General features: G+C 38.8%; 1 protein-coding gene across 6 annotated transcripts in view; it reads left to right on the top strand.

The window, feature by feature from the left end:
- Positions 1-21784, top strand: part of DMD (dystrophin) — a 3186583-nt gene that overhangs the window by 1051160 nt on the left and 2113639 nt on the right. For all 6 annotated transcript variants that reach the window (XM_044284724.1, XM_044284721.1, XM_044284723.1 and 3 more), the window contains one exon: positions 10698-10817. In XM_044284724.1, coding sequence (XP_044140659.1) covers positions 10698-10817 — 120 coding nt within the window. The remainder of the gene's footprint in view (positions 1-10697; positions 10818-21784) is intronic.

The following is a 21784-nucleotide window of genomic DNA, read 5'->3' as shown; positions in this document are numbered from 1 at the left end:
ACACATTCATTGGTGGTAGTGGTGCGGGAAGCGTCAGAGCTCACTCATTTTATTGGGCTCTGTGGCGGCCGCGTCCCTCCCTCCTTCTCCACTGACTCTTTCCACTCTGATGTTCGAGTCGGTCGCACATGCGCCTGGCATCTCCGCTCCTCTCTCCTCTGTCGCCCGGCAGTTGGGGACCCCTGATTTAAATAATTAAGGAACTGTAGTGGTCAGAGGCAAACCCCAAGCAGTTATTGGGGTTTTCCCATCTCAGACAATGTAGGCATATCTCTAGGACATGCCTCCATTGTCTGGTAGGTGCGGGTCCCACTTCTGGTAACCGCACAAATGCCCTACATGCCCTATTTTTATGAGGTCACCAAAAACAGAGCTGGTTCAGCTATTTCTGTGTGGCCCATAGAAGTGAATAGGAATCGCGTACGCGCATGCACGGTGCTCTCCCATTAACTTCTATAGGGAGAGCGCTTGGTGGTGGCTGCACTGGGGTCCTCCAGCCACCACTTTCCTCGCTCCTAGCGATATGCCCCCATTGTTTCAGATGAGAGTACAACTTTAAACCCCAAATACCCTGTATATTACTTATTACTTAGAACTCAAATAACTGTTAAATTTCCATTCATAGTCTATGTAGTATAAAATATTAGCATTTAAAAGGAAGCTGACAATGTACAGTAGAAGAGCAAAATTCATTTTTCAGCTGTTCAGCTATGTGCATTACACAATAGTCAACCTAGCTGTTTTGCTTCCCAGGAAATAGTTTATTGGCAGCTGCTGGTTGAAATAGAAGGTTCCGGATGAACAAAGCTTGTCTAAATCTATCGCATTTAGAGGTTTTTACTGTGATCTGTTAGGCACAAATAATTGTAAATGCTACAAACTGTTGAATGTGAAAAATAACATAAGAAGTAAAAACAACAATGTCAGCAAATAAGAAAATAATTTACCATTCAGTTCTGTCCTGGGAACATATTATACGAGTCTGTTGCTCTTAAGACTGTTAGCCATAAAAAATGTAAATTGTTTGATAACAAAATAGTAAAAATTCTTAATTGAGACAGGAAAATAATTAGCCTGGTCTAGTCTTATTACATCCATTCATTATGAAATAGAAAAATTGTGCTTAATATAAGCAGATGACTATTAAATTACCTAATTCAACCATGCTGGTAATAAGTGTCCAGTATAACATATTGCTAATGGAAGAAGTAACACGATTTAATTATATGTCTTTTCTGATGCTTTTATTAGATTTTTTTTTTCCAAGTAAATGTATATATACTTCTCAGTTTGCCAGTTTGATTATTTTGATAGTGTGGCTCTCAATAACTGTTTATGAAGTATAATATGTCTAAGAGACTGTTCACTTCATGTTTTATCCCCATGTTGGGAAAGCTCTCTCAGCTACGGCACTCCAGCTGTGGTAAAACTATAACTCCCAAGATGCACATGTTCTCAGAACGCCACAGAAATGAATGGAGCATGCTGGGAGTCGTAGTTTCACCGCAGCTGGAGTGCCGGAGGTTAGGCATCACTGTTATAGCGCTTTAGTAGTCAGATGGAGACAATAAGAGTGTCCTTTGAGCTTGAAGGATAAACCTAAGATAAATAAACAACCTTTTAAAAAAAACTTTGTATGACACCTATGGCTCTTTTAAGAGTATCCTCAAACATATTGGATCCTACATATGCACATCCTCTGGCTCTCAAATGGGTTTCTGGGAAGGAGTGCTGCTTCTATTGCCTTCCTGTGCACCAACTTTCTGTTCATCTACTGGATTTTGACCCTCCACTGCCTTAACTAATCTGTGCCTGATAGCTGTATTAACTGTCCACTGCCTGTCCTGCCTTCGGACCATCTGCTGTACAGCACATACTCTGCCTGCCGTGACCTTAGCCTGTCCTTGACTACTATTTTGCCTTAACCCTTAGTGCCCTCCATCTGTGTCTCTGACCCTTGTGGGTCAGTTGTCAACCATACAGAGACTACTGCAGGAGGTAATGGCCTGGTGGTGCCAAAATAGTGAAGTCCAGATCCCCATACTTTAGTTAAAGGGTGAAAACCTGTTGATTGACACAGTGGTTCCCCACCCACTGCAGTAACAGTTAATATACAGACAGTTATGAAAAGAGCTCCCTTGACAGATATCAGAGGAAGTACTATGATCATAAATAAAATATTGTTTTGCTCATTTTTTTATTTTAAAAAGCATTAAAAAATCCAAATGTATAGTGTGTTTTAAATAGGCTGTTTTGCTACCATCTGTTTACTCATATCTGCATACTGTACAGCATATGTTGCTGAAATCTGCTAATCTCTAGTTATATACTTCGGTCAACGCAAGACATTGCATATATGTACTTCTGACAGAAGGCTGAAAGCGTGATAAAAATTAAGCATTGGTGTGCATCACATACAACCTAAATTCAATATATCACTCCAAACCATAGTAAACATGCATTACAATGATACAACACTGGTTTTCACTCCCCTTCCCTTAATTACCATTCTCACCCATCCCTGGGTTAAACTAATGTCTTTTTCCAGCACTACTATATAACCATGTAACAATTAGTAAAGAGTGCAATAATTCATGTAAACAAGGTAGAAGTTATGTCCCTTTTACATAGGTGGAGGATCAGGCAGCTATCAGGAGCAAATGTTTGTATGAACAGTACACATTTTCAATAATTGACCCTTATAAAGGAAACGCTCAGTTGTTGGGTGATCACATCTTTCATGCTGCACCACAAATCCTTCATTGTTGGTATCACATTGCTTTGTATAAACAGAGTTGTGCTGTTGACAAATAATGGAACTGTATGAGGTGGGGACAAAAATTGTATTGATAATTCATACCTATACAGTAGTGCAGGCATCCTCAAACTGCGGCCCTCCAACTGTTGCAAAACTACAACTCCCAGCATGCCCGAACAGCCACAGGTATCAGCCTACAGCAGGGTATTGTGGGAGTTGTAGTTTTACAACAGCTGGAGGGCCACAGTTTGAGGATGCCTGCAGTAGTGATTGCTGTAGTTAAATACAGTTAGATCAAAAAATATTTGGACAGTGACTCAATCTTTATTATTTGGGCTCTGCCCAATACTTTGTAGAGAATCCTTTGCAGCTAATGATTGCTTGAAGTCTGGAACCCATGGGCATCATCAATTGCTGGGTTTCCTCCTTTATGTTGGTTTACCAGGCCTTTTACTACTAAATTAATGGTTTGCATCTTGTAGTGAATCTTCTGTATTTGCGCTCATAAAGTCTTCTCTTAATCTTAGATACTGATACACCTACTTCCTTTTCTTCACTTGGGTGGATATTGTGAAAGGATTTTGTGGTCATCCACCACTGTTGTCTTCTGTTCCGAACTGTTGATTTGGCTACTCCAAAAATTTCCATTAACTATCGGATAAATTTCTTCTTTTTTTCAGCATAATAATTGTCTGTTTCACTTCCATTGAGAGCTTCTTTCACTGCATGTTTTGGGTTCACAGCAACAGCTTCAAAATACAAATGTCAGACCTGGAATCCACTCCAGACCTTTTACCTGCTTAATTTATGATGTATTAATGAGAGAATAGCCCATGCAGTCCATTAAATAACTTTTTATATAATTGTCCAATTACCCTTAGGCCTCATGCACATGACCGTTATTCTGGTCCCCTCCGAGCCACAGTTTTTGCGTCTTGGATGCGGACCCATTCACTTCAATGGGGCTGCAAAAGATGCGGAAAGCATGCTGTGCTGTGCTGTCCGCATCCGTTGCTCTGTTCTGTAGCCCCGCAAAAAAAAATATAACATGTCCTATTTTTGTCTGTTTGGCGGACAATAATAGGCATTTCTACAATGGGCCACCCGTTCTGTTCCGCACATTGCGGAAGGCACACGGGCAGCCTCCGTTTTTTGAGGATCCGTGGTTTGCGGACTGCAAAAAACGGAACGGTTGTGTGCATGTAGCCTTAGTCCCTTAAAAAAGGCAGCTACAGTGCATACAAAAAAAAAACTGTAATTCCTACTATTAGGATGTGAATACACTCAAATTAAAGCTAAGCGTCTGCAATTTAAGCTCATATTAATTATATAACAGCATATTGAATATGTTTTGGTAAACTTGTGTCACTGTCTAAGTATTTCTGGACCTAACTATATGTGTGAGTAATGATCAGGAATGTTTTTCCTCTTCAATTACTAGCTGCTATCTCCGCAAGTGTACAACTTAAACTCTGTTCACACATGGCTTTACATTATTTTTGACAGCAAGATTATCTCTACAACCTTCCTGTTAACACCACATAGAAGAAAAGGAAAAAATGCCCTGAAGATGCATGGAATTTCAGCTGGATAATTTGCTATGGTTATGGAGAGGGGGTAGAGCATGGGTCTCTAGATGTGTTGCCTTCCATCTTTCTCTTTTGTGTCTTTACAAAAAAATAAAAATAAAGCAGTAAGCACTTCTTACCAGCAAAAGCCCACACATTTTAGAGTACATATCATTCTTTGCTCCTCATATCATAAAACCTACGGTATAGTGAAAATCTAAAAATATACCTCTTAGGCATACATCCAATCACTTAGCAAATTTTAACCAGTTACCTTAAAGTAGATACCATATTATACATATGCAGATCTTTTCTTATTAAATATAATAGCTACTGAGAATTTGACTTCTGACAGGTCAAGCTACCCATATATTAGTACGAATTTCACAAAAGCTGCATTTTGTTTAGTTCCTAAAAATACATGAACAATACAAGGCAAACAGAGCATATTTATTATGCTATACCTGTAGTCTTCAAATAATTACAATTAGAGCAAAGTACTCATGAATGCCATCTGTCCACGCACCAGGCTATGAATAGACAGTTCCCTTCTTGGAGTGGTTGTAGCATTAAACTGCGGGCTGCAAAAACTGCAGTGCTGCCTCCCATGGACGAATTTTGCCATATGAACATCCCATTATGGCTTCACTGACAATAGCCAATACTTGTCACCACATAGCAAATTGATTGCGCAATGTTGAAATTTGACCTGATCTTTCAATAAAAATTGGATTTGTTAAATGGGGTGAAATGAAATTGGCTGAAGAGGAGTGAGGAAGATGAAAAGGCTGGGAGCTTTTGTGAGAAGGTGCTGAAGTTTTGCAGCTTCCATACTCTTTTACAGCGTCTGGCAGTCTGTGAAAGTGAATTTAACATTAAGCCACATCCTCTGGCTGAACTTCCTCTTTGCCTATGATCTCTGCTTCTGCACAGAGTCAGTTTCCAGCCAAATATGGAGATAAAGAGAGAAATAAGACCCTTTATTGACTGCAGGATATCTGTATAACTGCTTTCTGCAGCAGCTTGCAGAGGCCCTTTAATAAAGTACTACAAGAAACCCCTTTTAACTCTATTGCAGGTTATGCTTCATTTTTCTTGTTTTTCAGGATTTAGTGTGCCTTCAAAAGGGTTTACCAGATAATACAAAATCTGCCCTTTCTCTAGTGCCACATTATGCAACACTGATCCAGTCTTCCTTCCACTGCTTGTTTACAAACTGCTACAGTGAGATGCTGGTATATGACGTGTCCTCTGCAGCCAATCACTGTCCTCAGTGGTCTAATGCTGAGGACAGAAATTGGCTGCTGTTGTCATGTGCTGTACAACTACACATCACAGTGTGGACATCACAGTGTTGGTGACGCGCACAGTGACATCTTCCAGTACTGGGCGATTTTCAGTTTTTGTGTTTTTGTTTTTCACTTCCTAGCTTCCCGGATCCATAACTTTTAAATTTTTCTGGTTGCATAACAATATAAGAGCTTGTTTTTATAAGACTCATTGAACTTTCTAATAGCACCATTTAATTTCACAAAGGATGTAATGGGAAGCTGGAAATAAATTCAAAATGGTATGAAATTCCACCACCTATGGGTTTTGTTTTTACAGTGTTCCTTGTGCAGAAAAACTGTCCTGCTCCCTTCATTCTTTGGGTCAGTACATATAGTATTTCCTGTGTTTTAATATTGGAAAAAATAAAGTAGAAAACTTTTTTTTTCTTTTCATCGCAATATTCTGACTGCCATAACTTTTCACAGTTATTTCTACAGAGGTATATAAGGAAGGTGATGTGTATGACTTTTTGATCACTTTTTAGTCCATTTTTGGTAAAGTAACAAAAAATTGGTGAATCGACCATTTTGATTTATTGTCCCATATGGGATAAATACATTTATATTTTAATAGTTTTGGAATCTTGGGATGCCACAATACTCTGGGATACTATGATATCTATCTTTTTAATTGCTTATTTTTATTTTTTGTCATTGGGAAAAGGGTAATTATAATTTTTATAATTTCTTAATTTTTTATATCTTTTAAATCTTTTTAAAACTTTTTTAAGGGTCTCAGATTGCTTTTGACTTACATTAAAATGAATTACCATTTCAAAGTATTACAGATTAGGTATGTTCTTATGGAGCTCTGCCACCTGCAGGCCTCTATAAAGCCTATAGCTGTAATAGCCATTTTTTTTTTTTTTTTTTTTTGAGAGAACCAGGCTATTGCAGACAATGAATAGCTTACTAGATCTCTGTGCTCGGGATAGGGAAGGGGGCAGAGCGTATTGGTCCTGTCAGCGCAGATGGCTTTGTCACAATTGACCATGGCATCTGAGGGATTTAGGGTCTGTGATCAGTGTTACCACCAATCGCAGACAATAGCTTTGGGGGTATTCTATTTAAAACAGCAAAACCCCAAAGGCTATGACACTATCTATGCTTGCAAGCGTACAATTTTTAAAGACCTGACTTATGCAGTGGGCTTGAAGGAATTCATTTTAATTTTAATCTGGCACAACCCTATTTATTGTACTCAATGTCATAAAGTCATTGTCCAGTAGATATATAAATATATATATATATATATATGCAGTGACCAGGAACGGGTACACTGACACCACTTATGCAGTGGGTCAGGATATGGGTGGTTAATAGTCTATAGTTTGTTTGTGACCCAATTGCAGCGTGCGCAAGGTGCTATCACAGGGTCCTCCAAGGTGTTATAAGGCACATCCCAGATTAGGAATGCCAGAGTGGTGTAATGGCCTATAATGTCTCTATAGGTGGTGATAATTGTGTCAACGGTGTCTCTTACCTGGGTACAGCTGGACTCCTGGCTCACTTGCAATACATTTGAGTGTAGTGATAGTAGGAGTAATAGAGAAATTTTGCAGCAGAAATTATGTCCAGACCTTTAGCTGAAGTTCAAACGTTTATTTACTGAAGATAACATTAATCCAAGCAGTATACAGCTTTGGTCTTTGTTCCCAGCCGCTTTTGTCAATGGTTGGCAGGAAAAAATCTTCTGCACTATAAATCTGGAGCATGCAGGATAAGACGTCTGCTTAGTAGCTCTGTAACTGTGGCAGGAATTTATCTTCTGCGCTTCTCTATATCTTCTGCTTTGTGGGGACAGACTAGCTGAGAAGGATATGGCTTTTCCTAGGTCTCTGGACTTGACTCACAGATAGGCTCTCAGAGAATGCTTTTGTCATGGAACTCTGGGGGTTGTCTGCTTTCTTGTCATCCAGCTGAGGCTGCAGGGCTCAGACTGGGAATATGATCAATGTTTTAGCCGAGACAAGATCCTGGCTTTCTTCCCTATGCAGGGGGACTCCTAAAGGCTATCACACAGCCTTCCCCAACAGGGGTAGCTGGCACACTCACTTAACATCTTTCTCCTCCCATGCTGAAGGATGTGGGAACAGTCCACACTTCCACAGGGGGAAGCTGGAATAATCCATTCCATGCCTAGACATACTAAACTGAAACTAATACCTTACCAATGCATTGCTGCCACCTGCTGGTGTACCTGGAAAATTACAAGGAAAAATTGTATTTAACATGGTTTTACATGCACATTTGTGAAGACATAATGTAAATGACATCAGATAACAATATAAAGGCTCTTAGGAGATAGTAGCAGGGTAGAGGCTTCTAGTAACACAACTCTGGGGTGATATATATATATATATATATATATATATATATATATATACACTTTTATTTTTTATCTCAGAATAGGTTAAAAAGAATAGAAAAAAATATAATATAGGACATCCTTATAACTTATGTTCTCATCTTCCAGGAAGGGTTGCCAACTGCTCTTCAATTATTTCTGAACAACTGAACCAAAAATCAAGTACAGACCAAACATTTTTATGACATTCACTTTGCCCCTTTTTAGAGGCCACGCTCCAATGCTATGGCTGCATAGCAGCAGTGAGGACATACTGTATTTTTTAAAAAAATGAAGTCTTATCTGTTATTTATACTTTCTCTATTTTTATAAACCATTTCTGATTTTGGTTTCCAAAACTGTATCAGGAAACCTGATCGTGTTACTGTACCCTCAGAGTTGCAGGAGAGTATTTTTTCCTCCTTTAGTTTGGTAGCAGTAAAGGCCGAGAACAATGGGGGTGATTTATTAAACGAGTATAAAGTAGAACTAGCTTAGTTGCCCATAGCAACTAATCAGATTTCACCTTTCATTTTTCATAGCTCCTTTGGTAAATAGAAAGTAGAATCTGATTGGATGCTATGGGCAACTAAGCCAGTTCTACTTTATACCAGTTTCATAAATCTCCCCCACTCTTTGTACTGTGCATATCATGTATTAGCAAATTTGCAATGCAATCTTAAAAGAAAAATCCCAGACACTGTGGATGCCCAAAAAAACATCTGTTTTTGTTGTTGACTGTGCGTAAATTACAGAAGTATGACAACTGTGACACTGCAATGTCTGTATATATAGAATGCAAAGTCCATATGTTATGCTGAAGGAAGCACCAAAGTTATATGGAGGCACAGTCCATAACATAAGTTTAGTGTCACAGACGTACCGAGACATACAAATGTTCCCGCAATTGGTGGCAGGAGATCTGTAAGACTGGCAACACGTGGTTTGATCTCACATGTTTTCCTTTTGGATCAAATGACGTCTGTGTTGTTTCTGGTGCTTGCCACACCTTCTTTCCCCAGGTGTGGCTATTGTGGTCATTTAACCTTCTCTATTTATTGTTTTTTTTCCCACTATGCTATCCGGTTTATAGCTTCTGTTATACTTGTGGTTAGCTTGTGTTTGGTTCTTGGCTGAGTTCCTGGTGCTACCAAACCTTCATTGTAGATAGGTATTTCCTTTCCTTTTTGTAATATATATATATATATATATATATATATATTGCCTTTCCCTGTTGTTTGTCTTTAGGCCTGAGGGATACTCCTTACCTTTGGAGGGACAGGTAGACTCAGTCCTGACATTAGTTCCAGGGTCCCATAGGAGGAGATAGGATTCTAGGTATCCGGTGTATAGTTAAGATTTAAGCCATTTTCCACGGCAAAAAACTGTTGAGAAAAATTAAAAATGAGCAGGGCCTCTAAGCTTGTCCACACTGCCCCCTCTTTTGTCGCTGCTTTAGAACAATGCTATGAAGGGGGAAATATTGCAAATTTGACTGCACAAATGGTGTGCAACAACATGTTCAACCTATTTATGCCACAAAAAGTGGCATAAATAGATTAATAAATGCCCCTCTAGTACACAGTATCGTGCACTGTCCAAATATACTGTACAGTAAAAAAGGTGATCCTGCCAGCAGAAGCTCTGATCTGCATCCCTACTAGATTCTTTCTCCACCAGCTTCCAAGATTCTTGTAGGTGTGCAAGCTAACACCTACTAACATCACATCAGCATTAGTAGTCAAGGGGAACCCAGAGGAGATCTGCAGTGCTGCCTTCCTCAACCTGATGTGTAGTGTACATATCACAGTCACAGCAAGAAACGGTTGGCAACCCTGCTTCTAGGTAATCCATAGGGCCCTACTTCTTGCTCCCTCTTGACCTACAGGAAATGACCACTCAGTCTCTAAGCAAATTGGCACATGTATACTTGCAGTAAATACTCAAACTTGAATCATATATTTCATAGGTGTTCTACAAGTCTATTATAAACACATGTAAAACCAAAGTTAGCCACTTATCTCTATCAGTCCTTATGCATAAACATCCTATTTGACTACACAGCTAATTAGTATCACATTCATTAACCATACAGTCTGTATTAGGCCATGTACTAGATCTTGAGCCATCCTTGTGTTTAAAGGGCAGCCACTCATCTAGACGGCTGCCGTGCAACATAACATTTTGCCTGTAGAAGTTTGAACTTTTCAGTGCAGAATTCATGGATGCTAATTATTTTGCTGCATATTCTCCCAAAGTGGCACAAAAAAAAATTCAGATGCATGCGAATGGGGTTGAGGAAACCCAATTTATATGCATGGGATGTGGATTGTGGTTTCACATGTAATTAAACTAAAATTTGTATCAAATCCAACCCATGTGTCTGCAGGCAGCCAGCATTTTACCATTTAATTTTATATCTATGTAGGGGATCTGGAACTGTAGAAAAACAAAGCTCCATCCCTTTTCAAATATACGGTAGTAAGAAATTAATCAGTACAGAACTTTCAAACTAATTAAATAGCAAATTGATTTGTAAAAACAGGCATTCACTTTATGGCTTAGAAAAGGACAGATTTAGAAATCAGAGATTGTAGAGCATATACTGAGTAGATAAAATACTTGCTATTTACTTCCCAATGTAAAACAGATGGATAAAGTAATTATTTTCAATTTCTTCTGTGTTTTCTTAGGTTTTACAAGATGACTTAGAGCAAGAACAAGTTAGGGTGAATTCTCTAACGCATATGGTGGTAGTAGTGGATGAAGCAAGTGGAGATAAAGCTACAGCTGCATTAGAAGAACAATTACAGGCAAGTACATACAATTTACTGCTATCATCTTCCTTAGTGTTTTTATAAGTAAATTCTGTATGAGAATACTGATGTAGCCGAGTTGATTTTACTGTTCATTTAATTTGATAATAATTGATCAAAATTAAACAGGTCATTTGCCTACGGTACATGGAAAACACAGATAACTCATGATATGAGGATGAGTTATGCTAAACTGCAAGGTCAGTTCTGCAGTATTGATAAACCCTATTCTAGTATACCATGAAACATTTTGGAACATAGTTCTAATCTAATATGGAGCTTCCTTTCCTTACATTTCTTAATTATCCTATCGCGTCCCAGGATTTTAGGATTGCAGAGTGGTGATATGGCCTTAATAGATAGTGTGTCAACGTGAAGGCAGTACAGCACCACTTGTTAGTCAATTTCAATGAAGAATGGCGGTGGTGCTCACTGTGTCAGGTCAGGCCCCGAACTAAGGGCCCCCTTGGTAGCCAAAAAAGAGATGAAAAACCACAGCACTCCCAGTCTTGAGTCCAATCTTGTATTTATTAACACCTAGCTTGAAAAAGACTTTGGTGTCGAAACGGTGTTAATAAACACAAGATTGGACTCAAGACTGGGAGTGCTGAGGTTTTACATCTCTTTTTTTGGCTGAATAGATAGTGTGTCACGGTGCTCCTACCTGGATAACGTTGCTGCCCATGGTTAGGCTCTATAGCAATAAAGGAGAGAGTCATAGCTGGTGGAGAATAATCCAAGTCCATACTTTTTAATGGCTTTACTTAAATAAACTTGCATCCAGACAATATTTGGTCTTTCTCTGGCTCTATCAGATTTTGGGCAAACTAGCAGGCAAACTCGGATACCTTTCTTTTTCTTTCTCTGCAGTGGTCAACTCTGGCTTTGGTCTGGTAGTTAGACTTTCTGACAGTTCTAATACCTTTGAGTGGGGTGCCTTTGGCTTTTGACCCCCTCATAATACACTGTCCATAAACTGAGAAATCATGGTACTCTGTGAGCTGCTTTCCTTGGAAGACTCTTGCTGCAGGATGGGGGAGATCCCCTCACTGCGCCATGTATCTTCTCTTTCCAACTCCACTCTAGACCCACTATTGACTCTAGACTAACTGTAGCTTTGTGCAACCCCTCCTTTGATAGAAAGCAGGACTTGCCCACTTCTGCCCAAAAGGGGGAGAGTGGAATGGTAAGTTCCATTCTAACTAAATATCTCTCTCTGCCAGATACACTGCCACCTTCTGGGAAACCAGGCACAGTGTATGAAATTCAATTAAATACATTAATTACAGTTACATAGCAATATTATTAATGCACAATATTAAAGGACCTGGAATCAAATACACAGATGACATTATTTATTAGCCATTAGAGACAGTAACAGGGTGTAAGAATGCTAGTGCCCGCTCTGGGGTACTACATATGCACTTATAGGAATAGGTGCTTTATAAATATTGTTCTTATTCTGAAAACCATATTTCTAAATGTAATTAAACCAGACAATTGGCAAATCTTTCCCACACAGATCTAATTCAGTGCACCGCTTTAGTAACCATTAGAGGGAGCTCAGTGCATAGGAATGTATATAGTTACCATTGAACTTAACTGAAGCTGTAAAATAATCAGGCACTGAGCTCCTAGAGGTGGCTTCAGGAAAATGTCATTGCTTTACAGTTATGAAGCAGAAGTTCAGCACTATCCCCCCCTCAGCACAGCACCCAAAGATATGGTCTGCCTACATGATGCCACTGACTTTAAAGAGGTTCTCTGTGAATTATTTAAAAAAGGCCACCTGCAACCTGTCCTAGAATCTGAGCAGGACTGGCTGCCTCCACCTGCAGAGCTGCCTAGGTGGGTAAGAGGATGGGGCCTCACTACACATTACGTTCTGGAACCTGCATATACTGCACCGAAGTGAGTGTTCCAGTCAGGCTGCTCAGCCATGATGCTATATCATAGACAGGATCACATCATTTCCATCCATAGTAGAGCAATGAAGTGCTTAGTTAGGCCTCGCCCTTCACCATCCTAGCAGGTCTGCAAGTGGTTACATTCAGTCCTTCTCACATACTAGAACAGATCACTGTTAGTCATTTTAAATCATTACCAGAGGACCCCTTTAACTTAAAGATAGAGTACCACCGTGGCAGTTTTTTGTTTATGTGAATGTTGTTGTGTTTTTCAGTTGCACTCAATATCTTTGTCAGATGTCAACTAAAATCTGTAAACCTGAAGTACCGGTTAATCAAATAAAGAGTAATATTTTCTGCTTTATTTTGAAATAAAGTAAGCACTACATCACCTCTTGATTTCAATTATTTTTTTAATCAGCTCCAAAAAATATAAAGTATGAACACTTCTGGAGCAAATGAAAACAATTACAAATATATGTTTAGCCTTTATAGCATTTTGTTACACATTATCCTATTATTACAACATTCAAATGGATTATTATTCAATTTGTAGTCTTAACGAAAAACCTTCAGAATAAAAATGGGCAACAAAATCATGTAATTTATGAAGTCCATGTTTTCAAATATGGCCAACCATAACAAACCCGTATGCTAATGATTTTAATAATAACATGACGCACTGCACAAAACGCAGGTGATTAACAGCCTCTAATTATCTTTGTACGATCAATGATTAGGCCAGAACTCATCATCACACCTAAAGGGTTGGGGTTGTGTTCAACAATCTTTTATACTTCCTACAACATTGTTTCCTTTGTACTTCTGTAGTATTTGAATTTCTTTGTGTTTTGGGTCATCTTAGCAGAACAGAAGCTCAGCTTTAGAAAATATCTATATTAAAAAGTCGGTTGGTGTTGCAGCTATTGCAAGTGAGTGAAACAATATTGTTTCTCTTCAGCCATCCTTTTTTATTTTCTTCTGACACAGTAGAGCTATGCTCAGCCGTTCTCATTAAGATTAGGGCTCGATGACAGACAGCTCTCAGTGGCTTTACTGTTTCTGTCAGACTAAAATGAAAAGAAAAAAAACCCCTGTTTGTCACAGTTTATGATCTGCAGATTGGTACATATTATGCTTGCTATTTGCTAATGCTCATAAATTAATGTATATTACATATTTATTAGTATTTACCTCAAAGTATTTGGCCATGGCCTACTTAACAGAATATATTTGAAGCATTGCTATAATATTTATTCTATGAAACAATACAACACTATGATGGGTGAAACAAAACACGAGACTTACTAAACTCTTTCAGCTAAAGGACTATGCTTATGGAAAACATATGTACACAAACTATGTACAGGGGGACACAGATTCACTATGGGTCCATATTCCGATTTGCTAGCATTTCATTATGTCTTGGGATGAGCGAACTTCAAGTTTTACATTTCAAGTTCGGGTATATGCTGCATTGTGTGATGGATTCTGTTACAGCGGACCATAACGCAATTCCATGACAGAATGCATATAAGTCTATGGCCTGTATGACGGATCCGTCCAGTTTCCGCTATGCTGGATTCCTCTCCTGCAAAACGGAAACTGGGCGGATCCGTTATGCTGGCCATAGACTTCTATTATGACAGAATGCATAATGGAATGCCTCTAAAAGACACTTAAAAGAGCCTCACTATTGATGAACTGCATGAAAACTGTCAGCATTTGGACTTCCATGAGGAAGAGGTTAAGGCTGAGGTGGAGGACCCCATGCATAACTGTGTTGGTGGTGGCAGTAGTGGCACTTGTAGCTATCGTGGTATCAGAATGGGCAGTGGTAGTGACAGTGGCACTCATGGCAAATACAGAGCAGAAAATCAGAAAGGTGGAGGGGGGGGAGCCCACAATGACATATATATTATATCATAGTCTGATAAAAGTGTCAAGGAGGGGGGACTATGACAATGACTTGGGAGCTAAATCAGAGGAGGTGACATCTAATAGGGATTATAGAGGCCACAGAGGCAATAAAGAGTTAACGGAATGTATGGCGAAAACCTCCAGTGTCCTTGTCATCATTGTTGTCAGTTACTGCTTCTCCCTCTCAATCTACCATATTCCTCCTCCGCCTCAGTCATTGATAATGATCTGTGTGGCAAGAACACAACTTTACGCACACAGTAATCTGCTTGTGTGCAAACTTAACTCCCACCATAACACTTAGTGGATTCTGTTGCCTTTAGGGAACTGATGGCATGTGCTCAGCCTTTCAATTGCATTATCTCTGTCTTCACTGTCCCCTCTTAGTGTGATGTCTTTGTTTTTTCTAAGAAAAGGCAAAAAAAACTCACCATGCACAATGGAAGATACTGAAGAAAGTCTCCCTGTTGACTTGTGTGAAAATAGTCATTTGTTGGACTGCCATGAGGAGGCGATTCATGGGGAAATGCGAAACCCCATGCATAACTATGTGGGTGGAGGTGGTAGTAGTCGCACATGGTGGTGGAAGTAGGGTTACTGGAGAGGAGTTGTGGAGCTTACAGTAACATATTTCAGGCTGATAAAAGTGTTAGTTATAGGGGTGGGATTCAAATTTTTAACAACAGGTTCCTTAATCAACAGCGGACATACATACACCATACATATGCAACACACATAAATACACAATATACATGGTACACATACATAAATACACCATCTGTAAATTATACACATAAAACCCAACTTTTAAAAATGCTAAGGAGTTAAACTATGGAATGGAAGCGCTCATCTCCAGCTGCCGCTGTAATTTTAACAACCGGATCTGGAGAACCTAAGGGAACTGTCTGAACACCCTGCCTGGTTGGTTAGATCTGTTTCTGTTATAGTCAGCTTGGGAACTGATACTATGGGCACAGGCTCAAGATGTGCCAAACCTAAGCCAAGCTTGGCTGCCGCCAGCTCTGTGCGAGTCTCTCCCATCTGGCAACTTTCCTACACAGATCCAGAAGATGAAAGCAATGCCATGTGCAAAATCTGCAGGATTAAAATAAGCAGTGGCTATCTTGCAAGTAGGCAGGGACAGAGGTGCGGGTTAATTTAGGGTTTACTTGTTCCCCCGTGACAACTGCATTAAAAAGCTTAAAGGGAGGTGGGAGGAAAAGAACGAGCAAAGATTTGTAAATAAGACATAAACAGATTATTATTTTTTTTAATTCAGTCCTGGGACACCTCATAGTGTTATATACAAATTTGCAAACCAATAGGAGCATATGTGATTCATGCAGAATCGATTCAGACATGAATAAAAAAAATCAAAAAAAATCAACAAATCGGATGCAAAACGTATTTCAAAAAGTTTGTTTATCCTTATTAAATATACATATATAGTAGTACCATACAACATTCTGTATAAATGTGGAAACTGCAGGTCTGCATAGTACTGATTTTCCCATATAATTTGTTTTGGAGCTGAGTACTAGTAGAATATTTGTAACATTTGCTCAGATTGAGTTCCATATGAAAAAGAAGTATTGTACTAGGACCATTTAGGATTATAAAAATGCTATCCATACAGAGGTTTTTCACATAACCACATACTTTTATTCAATTTTTCTACCTCCTGGTGACATGTTACAGAATGTCAGTGCCCAATCCATGCAATATCTAACACAGCATGCAAAGTACTTTTTCCCCCCTTATAGATAAGCACATAAATTTGTATAAAAAATGTCTGTGTGCATATACAGAATCATGAAGATATAAAATAGAGGGCAATAAATATAGATGCATAATGAGTATTTGTATTGTTTTCATAGATGGATAGATGAATGCTGCACTTTTTTTGTGCTGAAAAATGATGGAGAACAGTGGCTTGGTAAATTATATTTCTCAATCACTGTCCCTCTCTTGATTGTACACCAGTATAAATGACTGTCCCAATGTGTTCTTCATTTTAAGCTGTTCTATATTTTACCTATGTACTACCATTTGTAGGTTTTCATTATCTCATATGAAAAAAGCATACAGTCATTTGTAGCAATTAATTATCTCACGGAAATAAGGTCAGTCGGTATTTTAGACTACAAAACTTTCTTTCTTAAGTATGCTAATGACAAGTTTCTTTAATTTCTCTCATTTTTAATACAAGCAACAATGGTATCTCAGATTTCCCGTGACCTTTCGTTTTTCATTTGGCATAAGATGATGTATCACCTAAAATAATCCTAAAAATAGAAGACAGCAGGTGTGTAGCTGCCATCAGCGTAGAATAATTATGAACATTTTCAGCAGAGAGCCATTTAAAAAAATATTGAATGAAATCCATCATGACTTTACTGATCGCCTTTCAATCATATGCTTTCTTGCCACATTACTTACAAAAATGCTGACCTTGACTTATCAGATTTATTATATAGGACTAATAGGCTTTTCTGAGGATATAATTTTGATCTCAACTCTTCATTCTAGTTAATTATTAAAGGTAAAATACCATGAATTTAAGTCCAGTTTCAAAAAATGAATTAGTGTAAGTATATAGAAGATAATAAGGCAGATTTACTAAGGCCAGTATGCCAGAATTTTGGCTTTGCCAAAAAACCTGTGAAAATGCTGCATGTCACTGTATGAGCTCTGCTGGACACTTTTCAAAAGTGACTACAAAATAATGTACCTTTGAAGAACCATAAAAAGTCCAAATTTATTAATGACATTCTCCATTTTTATGAAGCTTAAAATGGTGCAAAGTCACCTTGAGCTAGTGAAGGGAATGGTGTATAACTCCTAGCAAGATGCAACAAATCAATTAAAATGTGATACATTTTATGCATTTTCCAACTGCCTGTCACATACCAGGGGCCCTGAGCAGACCTTCGGAACATATCGCAAACAGGGCAGGGGAAAAACTGTCAAGGACCAACAGAGTACTTATTACATGTAATAAATGAACATGACAGTAATAATATGCAGGTTAGGCAATAGTGGTAGAAGTACCACAGAACCAGCTACACAGGCAGACCAGAGGCAAAACCTAGAGGGCGAAGAGCCAGTGAACCCCATTCGTCACAGAGCCCCTGGTGTTGGGGAGAAACTTGGCCAAGGGCCCACTGGTTGCACCTCCAGGATGGTCCCGGTACACCTGGTTGCTACCTGCAGAGAACCACACTAGTTCAAGCACCAGCGGAACAGGACTGGAACCCAACCAAACTCATGACATGGATAAGATTACAAATGGGAACCAGTACACAAGCAGATGTCTGGACCCCATGCAGAACAAAAGCATGTTGGTCTCATGCAGAGCTGCACACAGACTGGAGATCCTTCCTCCAGAGAACCCATGAGCCCTCTCACAAAGGCAGGACATACATAGGACAGGAACAGAAGCAGTAGACACTACCAGGCTGGACAAGGACCATACAAGGATCAGAAGCAGTTGAGCACTGCCAAGCTGTCAGACACAGTTAGAGCACTGCTAGGCTAAATATGGAACAGAGTGGATCAAGACACAGAACAGGTTTAGAAGATCAGACAAGGCATGGACAAGGATACAACAACACCAGTACAGTACAGGTACAGAAGATCAGACAAGGCAATAACATCAACAGCAACATCACTATACCAGCCAACACCACATAGAAGGGCAGATGGCAAAACCCCCTGGGTAAGCAGGAAGGAGCTACACCCAGCAAGGCACAAGATAGACTGACCTCCTAGGTGAGCAGCAAGGTGCTACACGCAGCTAGTCACAAGATAGACTGACCAAAAGCCCCAAAGCTCACAGATAGAAATAGCTGAAATAATGAGAGCACCTGATAAGCCACACCCCGGAACAGAACAGAGAATGTTAACCCCACCAGAACCAGGAGTACCAGAAGCACAGAACACACAATCACAAGTGTCAGTTCACATCAGTCACAGAAAGCTGCAGCCAGCACGCCCAAGTGACAACCAGCATACACAGTCTAATTGTAGACAGTACGAGGTTATAGGCAGTGAGCCTACACAGCAACAAGAAGTGACAGAACCACACTTTGATACAAACAGAAAAGCATCCATACTCAGAACCTGTTAACCACTATGCCATAGCCAGCATGCATCAAAGAACGAGCATAAATGGGAACACCCAAAGCCAGTACACAAAGTGTATGCAGCCAGCCTACACAGCATCGGTGACAGGAGCCAGAGAGATATAATTGTGTGTGTGGGGGGGGGGGGGCACAAACACAGGCAACAGTTCACACACAACACCACAGTCAGCACGCAGCCCCAACCAGTCAACATACACAGCCTGCAGCCAGTACATGAAAGAGCATGCAGCCAGCCTACATGGCCACAACTGCCACAGTGAACCGCACAGTGAGACTGCCACATCAAAGTGTGACAGGGTTAGTGAAGGTACCCTAATGTCTTTATTATTTTCTTAAAATAAACTTCCATGGGGTGGGTTGATCTGCCTGGGTGTTTCGAACTGCCACCAATCTTATATTGATTATATATCCTAAGATCCTAAGAATGGGAAAACCTCTTTGTATTTAAAAATCTCTCAGTAAGGGTAATAGCTCTATTATATAGTGTAACACAGGTATTACAGGATCACACCATTCACACACCATTCACAAGAGGTGATGGTCACAGCTGTGAATTCCATATAGGTCACAGAACATGTATAGAAAATGTCCCTGTAGAAGACATTGAATTCTCTATTGGCACCAGTTTCCTATGTCCCTGAAACAGCTCAAATGTATATCTCTGAAATGCTATAAACAGAGCAAGGCAGCAGTTCACCCAAGATGACTGATCTAATATTGATGCAAATCTAATGTTTTCTTATAATAATGAAATGTTTTGCTGATTTCTGAACCTGCCCCAGGCAACAAAATAAAGCTGCAAAATAAGTTGCAAAAATTATCAAACGATTGTGTGCGCTCGGGATAACTTATTATTATTTTTTATACAAATACTTAGGAATACAACGACCTTACAGTCAGGTTTCTTGATGTAGTTTTGGAAGCTAAAATCAGAAGTGGATTATAAACACAGAGAAAGTATAAAGGACAGATATGACTTCCAAAACTGCATGCAGAAATCTGACCATTGCCTTACTCTTACAAAAGTATAAATTTATTGAAAACAGTCTTATATCTCAGAAGATTATGCGGATAGAGACATAGCTAGGATATGAAAAGAATCCAAAAGTCAATTCTTGGCAGATCCTTGTATCGTGTTCACATGCACACCTTCTGCAAATTTTATTGGATACTTTGTGCATCAAGGTCATTGAGCCAGCTTTATATAAGGGGTCCATTGAGTTTCTCACAGAATAGACTTGGCCACAGTCCTTTGGAAATTTTGAAAACTATATTCTAGGACATGCCTACAAAACTGTTGCAATAGAAGCCTATAGAAAGCAATCACACTCCAGTTCTCATTTTTAACAATACTAAAGCTAAAATAAAAAATAAAAAATATTCCAACAACCAGTCTGGTAATTATTATGTTTGAACCCATTTTGAAGAATTTTCACAAATAAGGCATATTTTTGCCAGTTATGGTAAAAAAAAACAAACAAAAAAACACATAAAATAGCAGTGTAAATGCTAGGTTTAGCATAACTATCCCACCACATTCCTTTGAAGTAAATAAATAATATTCCTCAACTTTACATTTTACATTTTTTATAATAAATTTTCTTTTTAATTATTAAAGTACTGAAATAAGCAAAGTAGAAAAATTCAAAGTACCTCTAAATGTGGAAATAGACAAATAAAATAATAATAAAATAATAATAATAACATAATAATAATAATAATAATAATAATAAAAAGTCTATGTATTTAACAAGGGCATCCATATTGCTTCCTCCTCCTTCTCATTGCGGTTTGCCACATACTATAGCCAGAACCATCATTTTAGGTCACCACCAGCTCACGATGGACCCCAATGAATTACTATTGTTGATCGTGAATATTCTAATCGCAAATTTTTATCGCAAATATTGGCACTTCGAGAATTTGCTAATATCTAGAAGATAGTGCTATATTTTCATAATCGCAAATATTCTAGATTTTTTTTCATCAGTACCCATGATCCCTCACTGCTTCTTGCTTATGGGCCAATGAGAAGGCTGCAATATCTTTGACTTTAGGAGTAGTGTTCAATTGCAGATTTTTGAAATCAAGAAAATAATCACTGGAGATCACCAATTCTCAAATTCACGAATATATGATGAATATTCGCCCAAATATTCGCGAAATATCGCAAATTCGAATATTGCCCCTGCCGCTTATCATTGTTAATTACATTAATTATAAATCTTTAACATTGTTTAGGAGTTTTATTCTTTCCAGCAAATCTTCCAGCTTAGTCTAAGCTTTAATGCCCTCAATTGGTCCTCATTAAGGCCTCTTTCACACGACCATCTTTTTTTTCCGTTTGTGGGCCGTTTTTTTGCGTTCTTTATACGGTCCATATATAGATCCATTCATTTCAATGGTTCCGCAAAAAAACTGAATGTACTCCGTATGCATTCCATTTCCGTATTTCCGTTTTTTCGTTCCATTGAAGGATAGAACATGTCCTATTATTGCACGCAAATCCCATTCTGTGTCTGCATACAGGTCAATGGGTCTGCAGAAAAAAAGGAACACATATGGAATGTACTCCGTATGTCTTCCGTATCAGTTCCTTTTTTGAGGAACCATCCATTGAAAATGTTATGCCCAGCTCAATTTTTTTCAATGTAATTACTGTATACTGTATATGTCATATGGAAAAACGGAACAGAAAAACGGAATGGAAACGGAAACACAACGGAAATAAAAAAACAGAACAACGGATCTGTGAAAAACGGACCGCGAAATACTAAAAAAGCCATAAGGTCGTGTGAAAGATGCCTTAAATGGATGATATTTGGAGTAATGTTTTCTCTTTATATGTATATAAAAGATATGTTTGTTTCAGAAGCTTATAGAACAACATAAGCTATAAGCCCTTTGTATTCCCTTTTATGTATAGGCACTGTTTCTATTTAAAAAAGGAAAACTAAGTGCTATCTACCATCAAACAAAATAATCAAAGTTG

Source organism: Bufo gargarizans, chromosome 3 (assembly GCF_014858855.1).
Source record: "Bufo gargarizans isolate SCDJY-AF-19 chromosome 3, ASM1485885v1, whole genome shotgun sequence".
Classification (NCBI taxonomy): Eukaryota; Metazoa; Chordata; class Amphibia; order Anura; family Bufonidae; genus Bufo; species Bufo gargarizans.
Note: the sequence above shows the minus strand (reverse complement) of the source record. Positions and strands in the feature narration are given on the sequence as shown.